At 39.4% G+C, this 14,590-nt stretch overlaps 2 protein-coding genes across 11 annotated transcripts in view; one reads left to right on the top strand and one right to left on the bottom strand.

Annotated features, from left to right (window-relative positions):
* The first annotated feature begins 2,659 nt into the window (after positions 1-2,659).
* LOC115445801 lies at positions 2,660-4,093 on the top strand. The gene is made up of 3 exons (XM_037443047.1): positions 2,660-2,678; positions 2,835-3,017; positions 3,188-4,093. The coding sequence occupies exons 1-3, from the start codon at positions 2,660-2,662 to the stop codon at positions 4,027-4,029; spliced, it is 1,044 nt and encodes a 347-aa protein (XP_037298944.1). The 3' UTR covers positions 4,030-4,093.
* A 264-nt stretch (positions 4,094-4,357) lies between these two features.
* Positions 4,358-14,590, bottom strand: part of LOC115445806 (spectrin beta chain) — a 74,181-nt gene continuing 63,948 nt past the window's right edge. For 9 of the 10 annotated variants that reach the window (XM_037443314.1, XM_037443312.1, XM_037443306.1 and 6 more), the window contains 9 exons: positions 14,445-14,556; positions 13,741-13,907; positions 13,438-13,667; positions 13,163-13,296; positions 12,626-12,701; positions 12,141-12,235; positions 9,438-9,794; positions 6,844-6,934; positions 4,358-6,578 (listed from right to left, as the gene is read on the bottom strand). In XM_037443314.1, the coding sequence (XP_037299211.1) occupies positions 6,464-6,578; positions 6,844-6,934; positions 9,438-9,794; positions 12,141-12,235; positions 12,626-12,701; positions 13,163-13,296; positions 13,438-13,667; positions 13,741-13,907; positions 14,445-14,556 (1,377 nt within the window). In that variant the 3' untranslated portion in view covers positions 4,358-6,463. The remainder of the gene's footprint in view (positions 6,579-6,843; positions 6,935-9,437; positions 9,795-12,140; positions 12,236-12,625; positions 12,702-13,162; positions 13,297-13,437; positions 13,668-13,740; positions 13,908-14,444; positions 14,557-14,590) is intronic. The other variant, XM_037443315.1, reaches the window with a different exon arrangement.

The raw sequence follows: 14,590 nt of genomic DNA, 5'->3' as shown, positions 1-14,590 counted from the left end.
ATTGAGTAACAAACTTTTAAACTGTCCTATTTATATTAGTATAAATTGTTTAATCCTAGTTGTTCGGACGTAAATATTTACTTAACATTATTTAGGCTTTTGTTTTATAGCTGTCCTCTGTTCATTCCAATTTTGAGGTCAGTTGGAGCGACATATACTTTTAAATTTTCACGTATGTTGGAGAACCAAGCATACCTCTAGGCTCTTCAAAATTCATTTTCAATAAGAACAAACACGAGAGTTATTCAAATCTGTTTTCTTCAGTCACCCATATTAAACCCAAAAACTTGCACGAAGTTGACGTGCGTTCCATTTGAAGTTCCTATACCTAGTCTTGCCATAAATATTGTAATAAAGAAAAAAGAAAATTGTTAACTGCAAATAACATTTATTACTTTTACAGTGTGTCAGTTTAATACATAAATATAAAACAATTAAAAATATAAAAAGCTTATTCGAAGTGGTCTCCATTGGCTGCAATACAGTCCTTTAAACGATGAGGCCAGTTATCAATAGAAGCACGCACTCTTTCCATGGGAAAATTCTTCACTGCCAATCGTATAGATTGTTTTAGGGACTCAAATTATCATGGCGTTTAGAGCAAGCTGTACTCTCTAAAACTGACCACAAATCATAATCCAGCGGATTAAGATCGGGACTAGACGACGGCCAGTCTTCAGCTCTGATGAAGTCCGAAACGTTCGATTCCAACCAAGACTGCGTGGACCGAGCTTTATGACCCGGCGCCGAGTCTTGCTGGAAGGACCATACTTGGTTATTGAACATGGTGATGTTAAGGGGCTTAACTACCTTCTCAAGAATGGTATCTTGATACACTTGTGCCGATGTTTTGATACCTTTTTCACAAAAATATGGCTCAGTCACTCCTTCATAGCTAACACCCCACCAAACCATCACTGAAGTCGGATAATGTCCACGTTGCACTCTGTCGACTAATTGGGAAGCTTCCTTAGAGCTTTGAGCATAAATACGGTCATTTTGTTTGTTAAAATGTTGCTCAATTGTAAAAATTTTCTCATCCGTAAACAAAATTTTTCTGTGACCTCCCTTTGCGTACCGCTTCAGTAGTTGTTTCGATTTTACCACCCTATTCTTCTTTAAATTATCAGTTAAGAAATGGCCAGTGCGTCTCTTATAGGCTGCAAGTCCTAAGTCATCTTTTAAAATACGCGACATGGTTCTAGGTGCTATCTTCATTTCCCGAGATAAAATCTTTTGCTTTCGGACAGGATTTCTTCGAATTCTTTCCCTTACTGCTTTGACCACCTTTTTCGTACGAACACTACGTGGACGGCCAGATCTTTTTCTGTCACAAACAGAGGAGGTCTCATTGTACCTATTAATAGCCCGGTACACAAACATTTTACTAATACCAAGTGTATGGAGAGTTTTAAAAATTGCATTTGGCTCCATACCTACTTTGTGTAATGCTATCACAGCGATTCGGTTCTCTTTATCACCCCACACCATTTTAATATCGCAAAATATTTTACAATGTATTGGCGCCAAAATGAGAAAACACAATGAACAATCGTATAAAAATGACAGATTCGAAATTCAAATGTAATATTTTTTTATAATTAAGTGTAACAGTATTTATGGCCAGACTAAGTAGTGCATTAAATCTGCATAATATGAGAAATGAAAATAATGCGGTGACTTTTCAGACCCTGAACTCTACAAGCAACTCTACAAGCAACTCTACATGGCAACCTCAATTGGAGGTATCCGATATAGTGTCGGACGGGGTTCGGTCGCTGGCCACGTGCGCGGAGGTGACGCGCGTGGGCGAGCATGCGCGCCGCCTCGCCGAGCTGGCGATGTGGGCCACGCGTCGCCTGCAGGACCTCGCGTACGCAGAAATGTATCAGAAGGTATAGAAAGAAAGAAAAGTAATTTATTTTGCAACAGACACAAGTTACATACACATAAACAAACAAATGAAACAGACAGAAAAAACACTTAAAACTATGTTTATCATAAATAACGCTCCAACTCAGCAATATGCCGACAGTGGAGCTAGCGCTGTTCTTCCGTTGGGTAGTTTTGTTAGATTGTACAAAGCGTCTCTTCTCATTTTCTGTCTCTCCCTTTCATTGTAAGTTTCAAGCTGTGTAAAAGTTGTGGTGAAGGCCGATGTTTCTTCTAGGATGTGAGCGAGGAGGAAGACGAGCTGATATTTAGGCTGGCCTCGTTGCTCGACGGCCTGGCGCGGCTCACCGGTTTCCGACCTAATCCGAAGCAGTTTCTCTCAGACCCGCCCGTTAGTAAGTAGTACATAACATTTTTTATTGCTTACGTAAGGTAAACAATCTAGTGAAGGTCTTTTTACATAGACATGACGCTTCGCGAACTTAATCAGGGGTTACATTTTTTTTTATGTGCACGGTAAAGTGACCCATCTGCTCCTGATGGTAAGTGGAGTGGAGTCCAATAGAATGTCGACTGACGAGAGATGATTACCCCTCGGCAGTCGACACAATTATGCCGGCCTGTTGGAACTGGATATACACAGGCTGATCCGGGAACGCGACACACTTACGTGGGCCATTATGACGAGTTTTAACACGTTGTGTACGGTGGTCGTTATCCAGGTGGTATAAGTAGGGTTAATAATTATAATATAAATAATATGCAAATGTGTTTGATTTATATTGGTATACTTCGCGGTAGGACTTGTCTGATACTGATCACCACTGTCCACGGTTATTCATAATATCCGAGGAATTATTCGCGGGTTGTCTACAACGTTCTTTAAAGTCAGTAAGAGTGGTATAAGAGTCGATTATCAAATGCGTTTGCGTTGTTCTTAGGTACGTCCTCCACTCAGCCGCCACCGATAGCTAGTATCGTTGGGGACCCGGTCGGAGCGCCCGAGGAGGTCAAGAATGCGCTGTTGAGATGCTTGAAGGAGAAATCACCGATACCCGCGACGGTGCGCTGCGCCTACCCGCTACCCATACCGCCCGCGGTGGCTCTGATATTCAACCTAACTAGTAAGAATTTAAAGTTTATTTTTGACAATTAATGTGTATGTAACAATATCCTTGAAGTAGGAACAATTGCATGCACATTATTAATTAAAATAACTGGTAGTTCATATGATTGCTGGTGAGATAGAAGGTAATTATATATTGTTATGTATGTAATATTATATTATTTTTAGCCACTACATCTCCAAGCCCAGCAACTCAGCCCCAATCCACGACCGAGAGACAATCTCAGGAACTGCTGATGGGCTCCGACGGCCCCACGTTCACGGCCCCGGAGTCTATAACTGCAGACCCTAGGAGCTTGTCTTACGACTCGGTCTATGTCCCAGGTTTCAGCCTTAACTTTCACAGAATTCAAAAAAGGTCTTTAAATAATATACTTGATCAAAGACGAAATGTCCGCGTTCTCAAAAAACGATTAATAGATGAAAATCCCACAATAAATCTGATGAAGTATTACGTCAAACATCAAGTGTGGAAGAATTCTAATCCAAGCAAGTACGAGTCAAAGAATTCGTCAAACTTTGAAGTTAATAACGAACTACCAGTCAAGCACAAGAGATCGATATTCCGCAGAACAACTCCAAATTACCGCAGACCAGTACACACTCTACAACTAGTCAAACAACGCATCAAAACAACACTCGGAACGCACTTCCATAAAAATAGAGAGCAAATGATGAAACTTAAAAGTACTTTGGACTCCATTCGTAGTATAACCTATAAAAAAAGTGTTACCAAAGCTAAAATTCATAGAAGATCCGTCCATTACGAGGACATGTTTCTGCCAAGGATACCAGACGAGCCCACACGGGACATAAGTTATTACGTAAAGAATAAAGAAGGTACGAATGTGTCTCCTAACCTGCTGCAGGCTGCTCAGGTGCGGTTGGGTTTGCAACAAGCGTTCCAAACCGGCAACATCGAGGTAGTGAGGCGCTACGGCTCCAATTACAACCCTCTCGTGCCGTCCCCGTTTTATGCCGGAGTGTTGAGGAGCGCGGCTGATGTTTAATATATTTTTAACTGTCTTAGGTATATTATGAATATGTAGAATATGTTTTTTATACTCTATCTATATTTAGTTTGGTGCAGTGTAGGTGTTCTATAGAAATATTGATATTCTGCATTATCAAAATTTTGTATCCTTCAATCTATAACACTGTTTATACTGAAATTGTACCTAACGTACGACAGGGTAACCATTATAAGCAGCAAAATAATATGAATAAAATGGATGCACCCTTCAGGGATATACACGCGAGCTGCTCATGACAATGTACATTTACATATAAATTAATATATAAATGTTTCCAATAGACGAGTGGAATAATGAAACACTGTATTATGTAAATATATTTATTAAGTTTATTCGTGTAACTGATACATCGTTTACATTTGACTAATAGAGTATATCGCATTTGCCAAAAATCTCAACACAACTAAATTTTAACATAATTTCCAATTAAAAAATGACTTCTATCAATTGATTTTATAACAATGCAAAGGCACAAACAAGTAAGGCTGAATGTTTAATGTTTGAAAATGATAAAATCATAACGTAACATTTTGGCGCCGAGGGAAAAAAATCAACAAATTAATAAACTTATAAAAATATCAACGATAACTATCAGACATGTTCGAGGTGGTTCTTGTTGTACTCTGAAGGGGAATAGCGACACATCCACGGCAACGACGGAATCCATTTTAACGATGTTTAATTTGGGTTATCAGTTTTTATTTTGTATAAAAAACTATAAGTTCTAAACTACAAATTCCTAAATAATATCATTCCTTTAAATGTAAAAAATTACAAACTTTTGAAATATTCGATATCCGCCATTTTGCCCATGGTGTAGAACGTCACAACGACACCAATAACTATGAACAGAAACGCTATTGCTATACGTTATAACAAGTATCGGCGGCAAAATGAAACGTTATGTCCAACAACGGTACCGTTAGATTACAATATTAAACTTAAATTATTCATGCATTATTGTAAGAGACATATACTTTTAATCCAAATGACAAGGTCGTAGTACTTTTCATATGAAAATAATGTACGACCTGAAAACAATAACTATGGAATACAACATTAACTTAAGATTATGCTAGCGATTAACAATGTTAAATAACGTAGCTCCATCTTGAAAACGTCGTATCAAAGTAACTGGTTTTTAATCGCACCGGCCGTTATTTTAAGTAGTTAAAAACCGTTATTTAAATAGCGTGTGTAAAAATATTGCTATTTGATTGAAGACAACGTTACTACATTTTCAACATGACGTTATAAATGATAATATATAATACGAATGAATGTTTCCTTATACTAATAAACAAGATAAAACCACCTTTTATTGTCTCAATTATTGCTTCGTAATACTTTCTAGCTAGGCGAAGGACTGGACTGTTGGGAGGCGAGTTACCAATGTTACATTTAATAAATGGACGCATCATTTTTTGGCGACATTAAATTATGTTTTATGCTTAGTATTAATATGGTTCATAACCGTCTATACGGGTAGATGAGTCGAGCAATCATAATATATCGTAGACTATACAAAACTAAAGGCTAAAACTAAACCTTTTTGAAAAAAATATATTTAATTTGGTGTATATTGTCTCACGTCCAGCCTCCGCGCTAAGTCCGTTCCAATACTTAACTTTTGTGACAAAACATTAATTTCCATAGGAATGTATAATCTAAGAATAATGTTGAACAGCAGCATTTTTATTGTCTAACCGTTTTTTATAATTTTTTTTATCATATTGTTGTCAGTAAATGCAGTCATTGGAATGTTGCAGTGTTCTTATGGAATGACTAACGAAATTATATTCGTCTTTATAAATGATCAATATTTAATGTTACTATTCTTCAAAAAAAAATACAAAATAGTCTCAAAAAGGAATGATTGTGTGAAATAATAATATCAATAAAAATGCCGCATCTTAAAAAAGATAGAAAAAAGAAATATAAATACGTTTCTTAATAATAAAGTGTAAAAGGAGAAAAAAATATTAAATATGAATAAAGGCACGATTTTAACAACTTATCCTTAACAATTAGTGTACACGTGTGTACAACACCGTGCACAGCTCACAGCTTCAGTATTGTTAAAATGAAAAACTATGAAAAGAATGAGTTACCAGCTCAAAAAATATTAACGTGGTAGAATTTATGACTCCATTTTTCTATTTCGATACAAATAACATTCGCATATTTTCCTCTTTTTAATATGTAGTATGGTAGAAATTTTATAATTCAAAATCTCTAGTATACCATATTATTCTAATCTCTGTTCGATTTCGATTCTTAGTTGAAACATTTCGTTTTAATTTGGTAGTGTTTTTCTACCAAACTACCACACTATACATACGTGACCTTACCGACTCTAAATGTTGTATTTTCAATGTAACAATACGAAAGCGTCCCTCCTCGTGTCTCCCTACATGTGGCTCTGCGGCCTCTTCTTCCTGCTGAACAGTCCTCCGAACACTCCCTTCTTGTCCTTCTTGTCCTTAGTGACACCGCTGACTGAGAGTTCAGACTCCCCAGATGACCTGGATAAAGTATTTTCTTTGTTAATAAGTGAAAAAAAAGGGGTTCTTTAAAATGTTTGTGAAGTTATTAAATATGAACTTGATGATGTGTTTCATGTGGAATTTTAATCTTTAAAACTCGCTTACCGTTTGAGTCTCCATTTAAATTTAGGCTAAGCCCTATAACATTATTTGGCTTTCATGAAACACCCAAATGTGGAGGCATTACCAAACCTCTTAGAGAAGCCGTTCGCCCAGCAGTGGGATAGGGATTAAAGTTGTTTACCTGGACGCGGGGCGCTGGTCGAGTGCCGGGGAGCCTCCGCTGCCGGCCACAGACGCGGGCCGTGTGCCGCTGCCGCTGCCGCCGCCGTACGCTGCCGGAGCAATTACATGTTAAACATTTTCACATTCAACGACAGTAGAAGATAATATAGAGGAGTTGAAAGCTATTGTAATAAGTTTTGCAAGCCGAGTATACATTGAAAGGGTCCACACAAACATGGAAAAATAATAACATGAAAATAAAACAATGTTGATATTTAATTAGTAGTACTACATCACTACAAGTCACATTAGTTCATCCTTTATGTAGAAGCAGGCGAGTTGAAATAATTTTGAAGATTTAAATATAATTGTATCCACACCGACACGAAAGCATTCTTACAACACAAAAGCACAAAGCTCTAACTTATAAAACAGAGATATAAAAATACATATCTATTATGCAACTTAATATTATTCATATTGATATTATTACCAATATTTGGCGCGCGTCATAATGCTTATAAAGAAGCAAATAATGCATTTAACTATAGTCCAAGTCATAGATGGCGAGCGGCGGACAGTGTGTATTTCATTATGATCATGTTTGGGAGGCGATCTGGACGTGTGGATCTCACGCGCTACAAGCCGCCAGCCACGGATGTGTTCAATATATTATAAAACTAGCACTACATAGCCCGGTTAAAAGACAATTTAAAAATACCTTATTCTACCCACACCATACAAAAAGCACATATTCGTAATAACTAAATGCATAATGTGAACACATATTTAACTGATCAGCTGTATTTTAATAACCAGTGCCGGTTCCGGAATACACCAATCATTTTTTCGTTTTGTAAATTATTCTTATAAAAAATATTATGTACCCCATTGATTCCTAAAGTGGTATAGATGGGTCCCCAGGAGTCCGTGGGAGATAACGATGCCGTGAATCAAAAATGGAGGTTCACAATTCGTAAACAGGGTCCACGAAAATGTATCTGGTTTTGATAGTAAAGTACTAAAATGTTGGCTTGACTTCACCTATCAATGTAGATAATAATTTAAGAAGCTCAACGACTATTACATTTAAAAACTTGAAAGAAGTAGAAATTTAGCTACAAGGGTCTACCGGAACAAGCAAAATTTGGAAAGTGGTCTATGAGAAAAAAGAGTTTGGGAACAATCTTCATGTCGACACTTGAATCAATTTAACTTTATTAAGATTTAGTTGCTGAGAACAATATGGATACTGAACCCAATTCAGTCGTTTCTGTACGTGCAATGTTAAAATTATTGAAATTGAAATTAAAATTAAGCTGATCAGTTTCAATGTGAGTTTGGACTGACTGTATACTAAATTACAATAACTCACACATGTATGTATGTATGTAGATATTATATCGGATACAATATTTGTAGCTGAAAGCAAAGCCAGACAGCGATAGCGGTACACACAACACACAAGTGCGAAAGAGACGGCGTACATTGAACCCGATGCAGCACATACAACAGGTGACTCGATCCTTCGCAGCGTCCGTACAGATATAAAAGACATATTTAATTTATTATAACGATTTTGAAGGGATAAGTAACGGCATGTAACTTGAACACGACAATATTTTTATCAAAAATCGCGATTGATTTATTAAATAATGATTCTTACGGCAAATAATTTACGGTTTATCATTCTGTGTGCACAAAACTGTGCAAGTACTGTTCCGTGATTTGTCGAGAGATCTCGTTATGTGCCGGTACTTATAACAAATGTTTCAGATAGTTTTAAAGTTTACATAATAATCAAATAAGGTGCATTTGCGCAAGCGCAGAATAGGTTGCATGTTCGATTTTGATTGTACTATATTTAGAGATCCACCACCATAAGAGTTTAACCTTATTAGTCTACAAATAATTTACGAAAAATGTTAGTATCTGACTTTCTACGAAGCTAAGCCCTATGTGGCGTAATGCTAAGACAAGACCATTAGGGGCACTTATATTGACTTATTTCCTAGTAGGGGGGCATTTCATAATTATATCTAAGTACACCAGAATACACCAAGACAGATATCAAAACGGGGTACAGTTTGAGTGCTCTAAACAGAAAGTTTTCATTTGTGAGGTATAGGTACGGGCCGTTAAGTATTTCGTAAGATCATTTTTGTATTTTTAAACACCCTTTCCATAATCAGCAAAAGTAAGCAAATCTTTTACCCCCCTTCCTCCCTATTCTTCCGTATGCATTGGTCTATTATTCCCAAATTCCTTTAAATGGTTTTTATTATTATTTAATTATCAAAAAAATATTAAAATTAATATTGCTGTTGTAATTACTGTTCAGACGCCCTGACTCAGTATCAGCTCAGAGTTATATGATATTAAGTAATTATCATTCTTTTTTAACCGAATTCAAAAAAAAGGAGGAGGTTATCAATTCGATGTGAATTTTTTTTTACACCTACTTTACTATTAAAATCAGAGGAATAGTACTGGATAAGAAACAAATTTTCGGTATTGTAGAGTAGTCAATTGTTTCTGCCTATAAGTGCCCCTGCAGACGGTCTGCAAGCACGCCACCGGCCCCACTACAGCCCCGCAACAGGTCCAACTGACCGATCTCGCTGGTCGAGTAGAAGTGCGAGGTCGTCTCCACGTTCTGGTAGTTGTTGTTCTGCTTCTCGTATTGCCAGGCGTGGTTCTTGTTGGAGTCTCTCCCCTGCCAAGTGCCAGACATGCGCTGCTGGTAGCTGTTGACGAGCGCGGTGACGGACTGCTTGTCGGGGTTGTTGTTGCGCTCGGGCAAGCTCGGCACGTTGGGCGCGTTGGGCACGTTGGTCACGTTGGGCACGCGCTCGGGCAGGTTGGGCCCGCGCTCGGGCAGCGCCGGCGGCCGCGACGGGAGCGCCGGCGCGCGCTCCGGGGGCCGCTCCGGCGGCACGGACGACGGCAGCGGGGGCGCTCCACCCGCGGCTGATTTATAACAAGCCACACTCACAATACTAACATGACGTACTACCAACAAAATTAGCATGTCGATAATATTTATATTTCTGAATCAAAAGCTCTCTCTGAACTCTTTTGTATACATTTTATTTACCACCGTATTATTGGGTAATTTCATCCACGAGGACACGCTCTGACACATTTGGTCGGGGTGTCACGCGATAAGGAAACTGATCCGAGCACTCTCCCTGACGCTATACATCGTGGTGTGATTAGGGAAAGTAGTGGGGCGCGTCTTCGTGAATGAAATTATTTATTTAAGTTTATTACTGTTTACAACTGTTCAATACTGAGTAACGCATTCGTATTTCAAGATAGTAACCAGAACATGAGACGTCATGTTAGTTGCAAGACTGTATTAATTATATTTGCCGTATTATAAAATATGAGATCGAGTCGAAACGTCACAACCATCTGCACACACAGCAGCCGCCTCAGAACAATGACAAGCATAGAAGTAACATTATGACATTTGAGTGTACTCTGTCTTTGACAGCAAGAAATTTAATTGTGTTGCGATCTCTTCTGACATCTTATCGATATCGATAGATGCTTTGTCTATCGGCTATGGTAAATTCACAGACCTGCTAAAATAAACACTTTTCGGTCAGTCAACTACAAACCGTTGCAAAATGCTATTTTAGATAAAGGTTAAAAAAAGATATCAAAACCCTAATTTGGTATTCAAGTACCAAATGAGGTCTGGGTATATAAAATCACTCGTTAAGAAGCTGTTAAATTACAATAAACTATAGAACTACCGGCTCTCTTCGAGCTAAATTTTATCCAATTTTCATTTGCTATTTACAGCAGTTTCCATGCCTTCCGAAACGTCATTCACACAAAAATGGTTTAGCATTTAGATTATTAAATTAAGAAAATCTTAGAAATTTCGGAAGGAATGGAAACCGCTGTAAGTAACAAACAAGAAATCGGCCGGAATTTCGTTTAGGAGAAAGCCAGTACGCCTTCTGTTCTTTTCTGACTTTCTTAGGGATTAAAAGATACCCAAGAGGTGTGATTTGACAGAAGCTACTAAAATGGGACAATAAAATTAAAACACAGCGGTATCATTCATGTCACATATGTTTGATAACTTATTTCAAAGTTAATAAAACTTTGTCGAAATGCATAGAGCAAACACGGTGCTGTTTTTCCAATGCCAATTGGGACGAGCTATGGCAACGATCCATTTTTGCCTCATAGCAACATCTGTGGGGAATCTGCAATGAAACACACTATGAAAATCAGATAGTTTCCTCAACCCCCAGCCTTCGCGCACGGTTTCCAAGTGGCTTTTACCACTTCACCACCGTATATTGAAAGTAAAACGCAATTTATGCAAAATAGTCAACTACAATATACTAACATCTATGTTATCGACAGAATATGCAGAACAACACTATTGAACACGACTACGTAAATTGATAAAAATGAAAAATACTTAATAATTACTGTATCGAATGGCCAACAGCAGATTATAATATGACTACAGCATAATAAAGATTAATTAATAATACTTTTTGCACTTATGTACAGGGTTTAAGCAAATATATTAGGTTTTTTGTTTACTCACCGATGGAAGCTGATGATTTCAGTTTCATTTTCTTTACGACAAGAATGAGATTTACACCCCATAATAACGCAGGCCATTGCTTGTTCGTAGGGCTATATTATACTTAAACAGCACTGTGTATTTATTAGAATTAACAACAAAAATAGTACAAAACATGCAGCCACTTTTGAAAAGCACGCGCTGAAGTATAACGTAACTAAATTGTGTGGGCGCGTTTGTGACATTGTTTTGAGGTTGGCAAGTTGGAACATTTGAAATTTTATTTGCTTTTTAATTCGGCATCATAAAGAGGACCAAAGGTAACCATTTGATAATTTTAAAGTGTACGCAAGCCGACCTTAGCAACATAATATTTGTCTCGTTCTTTTCAACGGTTTTGGCCTATTTGAAAAAAAGGACAAGTATATGAGGGTCATTTAGATTCCTTCTATGCTTGTTCTTGTTCTGAGGCAGCCGCGCACGACACGAGTACAAACAAACACAATACAGAGTGAACCTGATGATGTTCTATTATTAAATATATTACGGTTTTAACTTTATTTCAACAAAGTTTTAAGTAAAATGGGTACAAAATATAAAGACAACAACATTTATTATTACAAATATTAAACTGAAAATTTTGAATGTGTCATGGCCAACTAGATACCACAATTTCGACAACAACGATATTGCACTTTAAACTAACGCTTTAGGTACTAATTTCGCTTGGCAACACTCATCATGCAGTCCCGCCTTACCTTCCCGCTGCGACCTGATGAACTCAGCGTTGATGTCGCGTCCGTTGGAGAACCGCGAGCGGCCCCACGACGTCGCCGACTGCTCCGCTTGATTCCTGCGACAGTATTTTATTTAGTATAACGTCACAATTTTCTTGTACATAAACAATTATAAATGTTGAACAAATAAATCATTCAGAAAGGTTATTATAAGTTTTTTTCTTTCAAGTTTCTATTGAAAAGTTGTAGTGTTCATTGCTGGTATCGATTTTTTTTATTGCTTTGAATGATAAGACGGGTTTGCCGTTCACCTAATGGTAAGCGATACGACCGCCCATAAACAGTAGAAACACCATCCAACATCTTAAATTACAAAGTATTGTTTGGTATTCCACTGCGCTCGCCATCCTGAGAGACGAGATGTTAAGTGTTATGTCCAGTAGTTACACTGACTGTAATGTCAATATGATACGAGTATATTCTGCTTGTTTACGTGTTGGTCTCACCTGAGCACTACGTCGGCGGTGTCGTCGTCCTGCGGCGGCGGCTGTCTCGGCGGCAACGAGGGTAACACTGTCGATTCTGTAAACAATTATAACTTATTAACAACTCTAACTACAAGATACAGAATACAGTGACGGGCAAGCGACCTGGGGCATGATTCTTATGAAGGAGACATTGCTGTGTTGGGCACGGGCCTCCTCTGCTACAGAGAGGGATTAGGCCTTGGTCCATCACGCTGGTTTAGTGCGGATTGGTAGACTTCACACATCCACAAAATTTCTATAGAGATTCTTAGATATGCAGGTTTCCTTACGATGTTTTCCTCCATCGTTAAAGCAATAATTAACAGAGAATATACGCATAATTTTAGAAAAGTTAGAGGTGTGTGCCCTTGGGATTTGAGCCTGCGGACATTCGTCTCGGTAGTTCGTTCCACAATCAACTAGGCTGTTGTCGTTCTTAACTTATGTTGAGCATATGAATATTGTATACGATAAATGTACATTGATTTGTTATTATTTATAATACTAATCAGTTACCGATATTCCTCTCAGGTGTGGCGGACGCTCTCTGTGTCTGTTGACTGATTCTGTGCTCCTGCAGGATCTCCGTCTGGGTCCTGCGCTTCTGCGGCTCCGGCGATGACGCCGCTGATGACGATGACGACGCGTTCCTAGTCGGGGACGTTTTATTTATATGGTAGAAGATAAAAGAGTAGGAAAATTTCCTTAGGAAATTTTTATTAATCGATTATTTGTAGTTCATACTGTAAAACAATTGTCTTAGAGTTGACACATGTGTATGTAGTACTCACTCGTGCAGACGCCTGCGCAGCTCGGCGGTGGGCGAGTCGGGCGCGTCGGCGGCGGAGTAGGGCGTGAGCTGCAGCTCGGGCGGCAGCTGCGCGTGGAAGGCGAGCTTGGCGACCCACTCGCGCATCAGCTCGCGCGTGCCGCACGCGAACAGGTACTCCGCGCCGTCCGCGCACCACAGCCGGAACACGTGCGCGCGCTTCGTGTAGTCGCCCGCCGGCTCGCACCGCGCCTGCGCACGCCACACGTTACCGACACCGCACCCCGCGCACTACTCACCACGTCTGTGTCTACACTACACTCACGTTGAGGATGGCCACGGGCGGCGCGGCGGCCTTGGCGCTGGCGAAGTCGAGCTCGTCGCGGAAGAAGCACAGCAGCTGTCCGCACAGCACGGAGTAGTACGAGCGCCACGAGCGCACCGTGGCGCGCTTGCCGCCGCAGCCCGCCTCCTGCTTGCGCTCCAGGTAACCTGACACGAACAGACCACATTAGCTACGGACACAACGCTTTATCGCTAACACCACCAGTGGTAGGGAAAGGGGCCCTGAGTGTGGGGCGATTACCTTCGTTTCCCCGTTCTTACGGCCCAATGTCTAAATTCGGTAGTATAGCTTAATACGAGCGAGTAAAACCCGCAGTTGCCTTCTTTGGCGCATACGAGACGGACTCGCGACATCTTGTTGCACTAAGATACCTGCGCGGAACCGTTCCTCAGTTGTTAAGTAACTTGAGTTTGAATTAACAACTCTAGGAAGTCGATATTTGATATTTTATACTGAGAGAAATAAATCGATATTTTTATCTTTGACATTTAAATATCTTGCCGTTCTAACATATATCGTCTTGAAGTGTATAACAAACCATAATTTCTATTACTACCCGTATTATCTAATATGATACTGGTCAGTCGTATATAACTAGAAAAAAATGTTAATCTTTTTATTATTTTTTATGTGTATAAGTTCGCGGTACTGTCCCTAGTTGAGCCCCTATATATGTCGGTTACCTTCGATCTCCACGGGCGGCAGCTCGGCGACGTCTCCGCGGCGGTGGCGGCGGAAGCTCTGCGTGCGGCGCCGCGTCGTGAACGACGGCGTCCGCTTGGGCGTCTTCACCACCTGAAGTACCGAGGGTATGGTTAGGACTATCTCA

This window comes from Manduca sexta, chromosome 26 (genome assembly GCF_014839805.1).
Source record: "Manduca sexta isolate Smith_Timp_Sample1 chromosome 26, JHU_Msex_v1.0, whole genome shotgun sequence".
Taxonomy (NCBI): domain Eukaryota; kingdom Metazoa; phylum Arthropoda; class Insecta; order Lepidoptera; family Sphingidae; genus Manduca; species Manduca sexta.
This window is presented reverse-complemented; position numbering and strand designations above follow the sequence as displayed.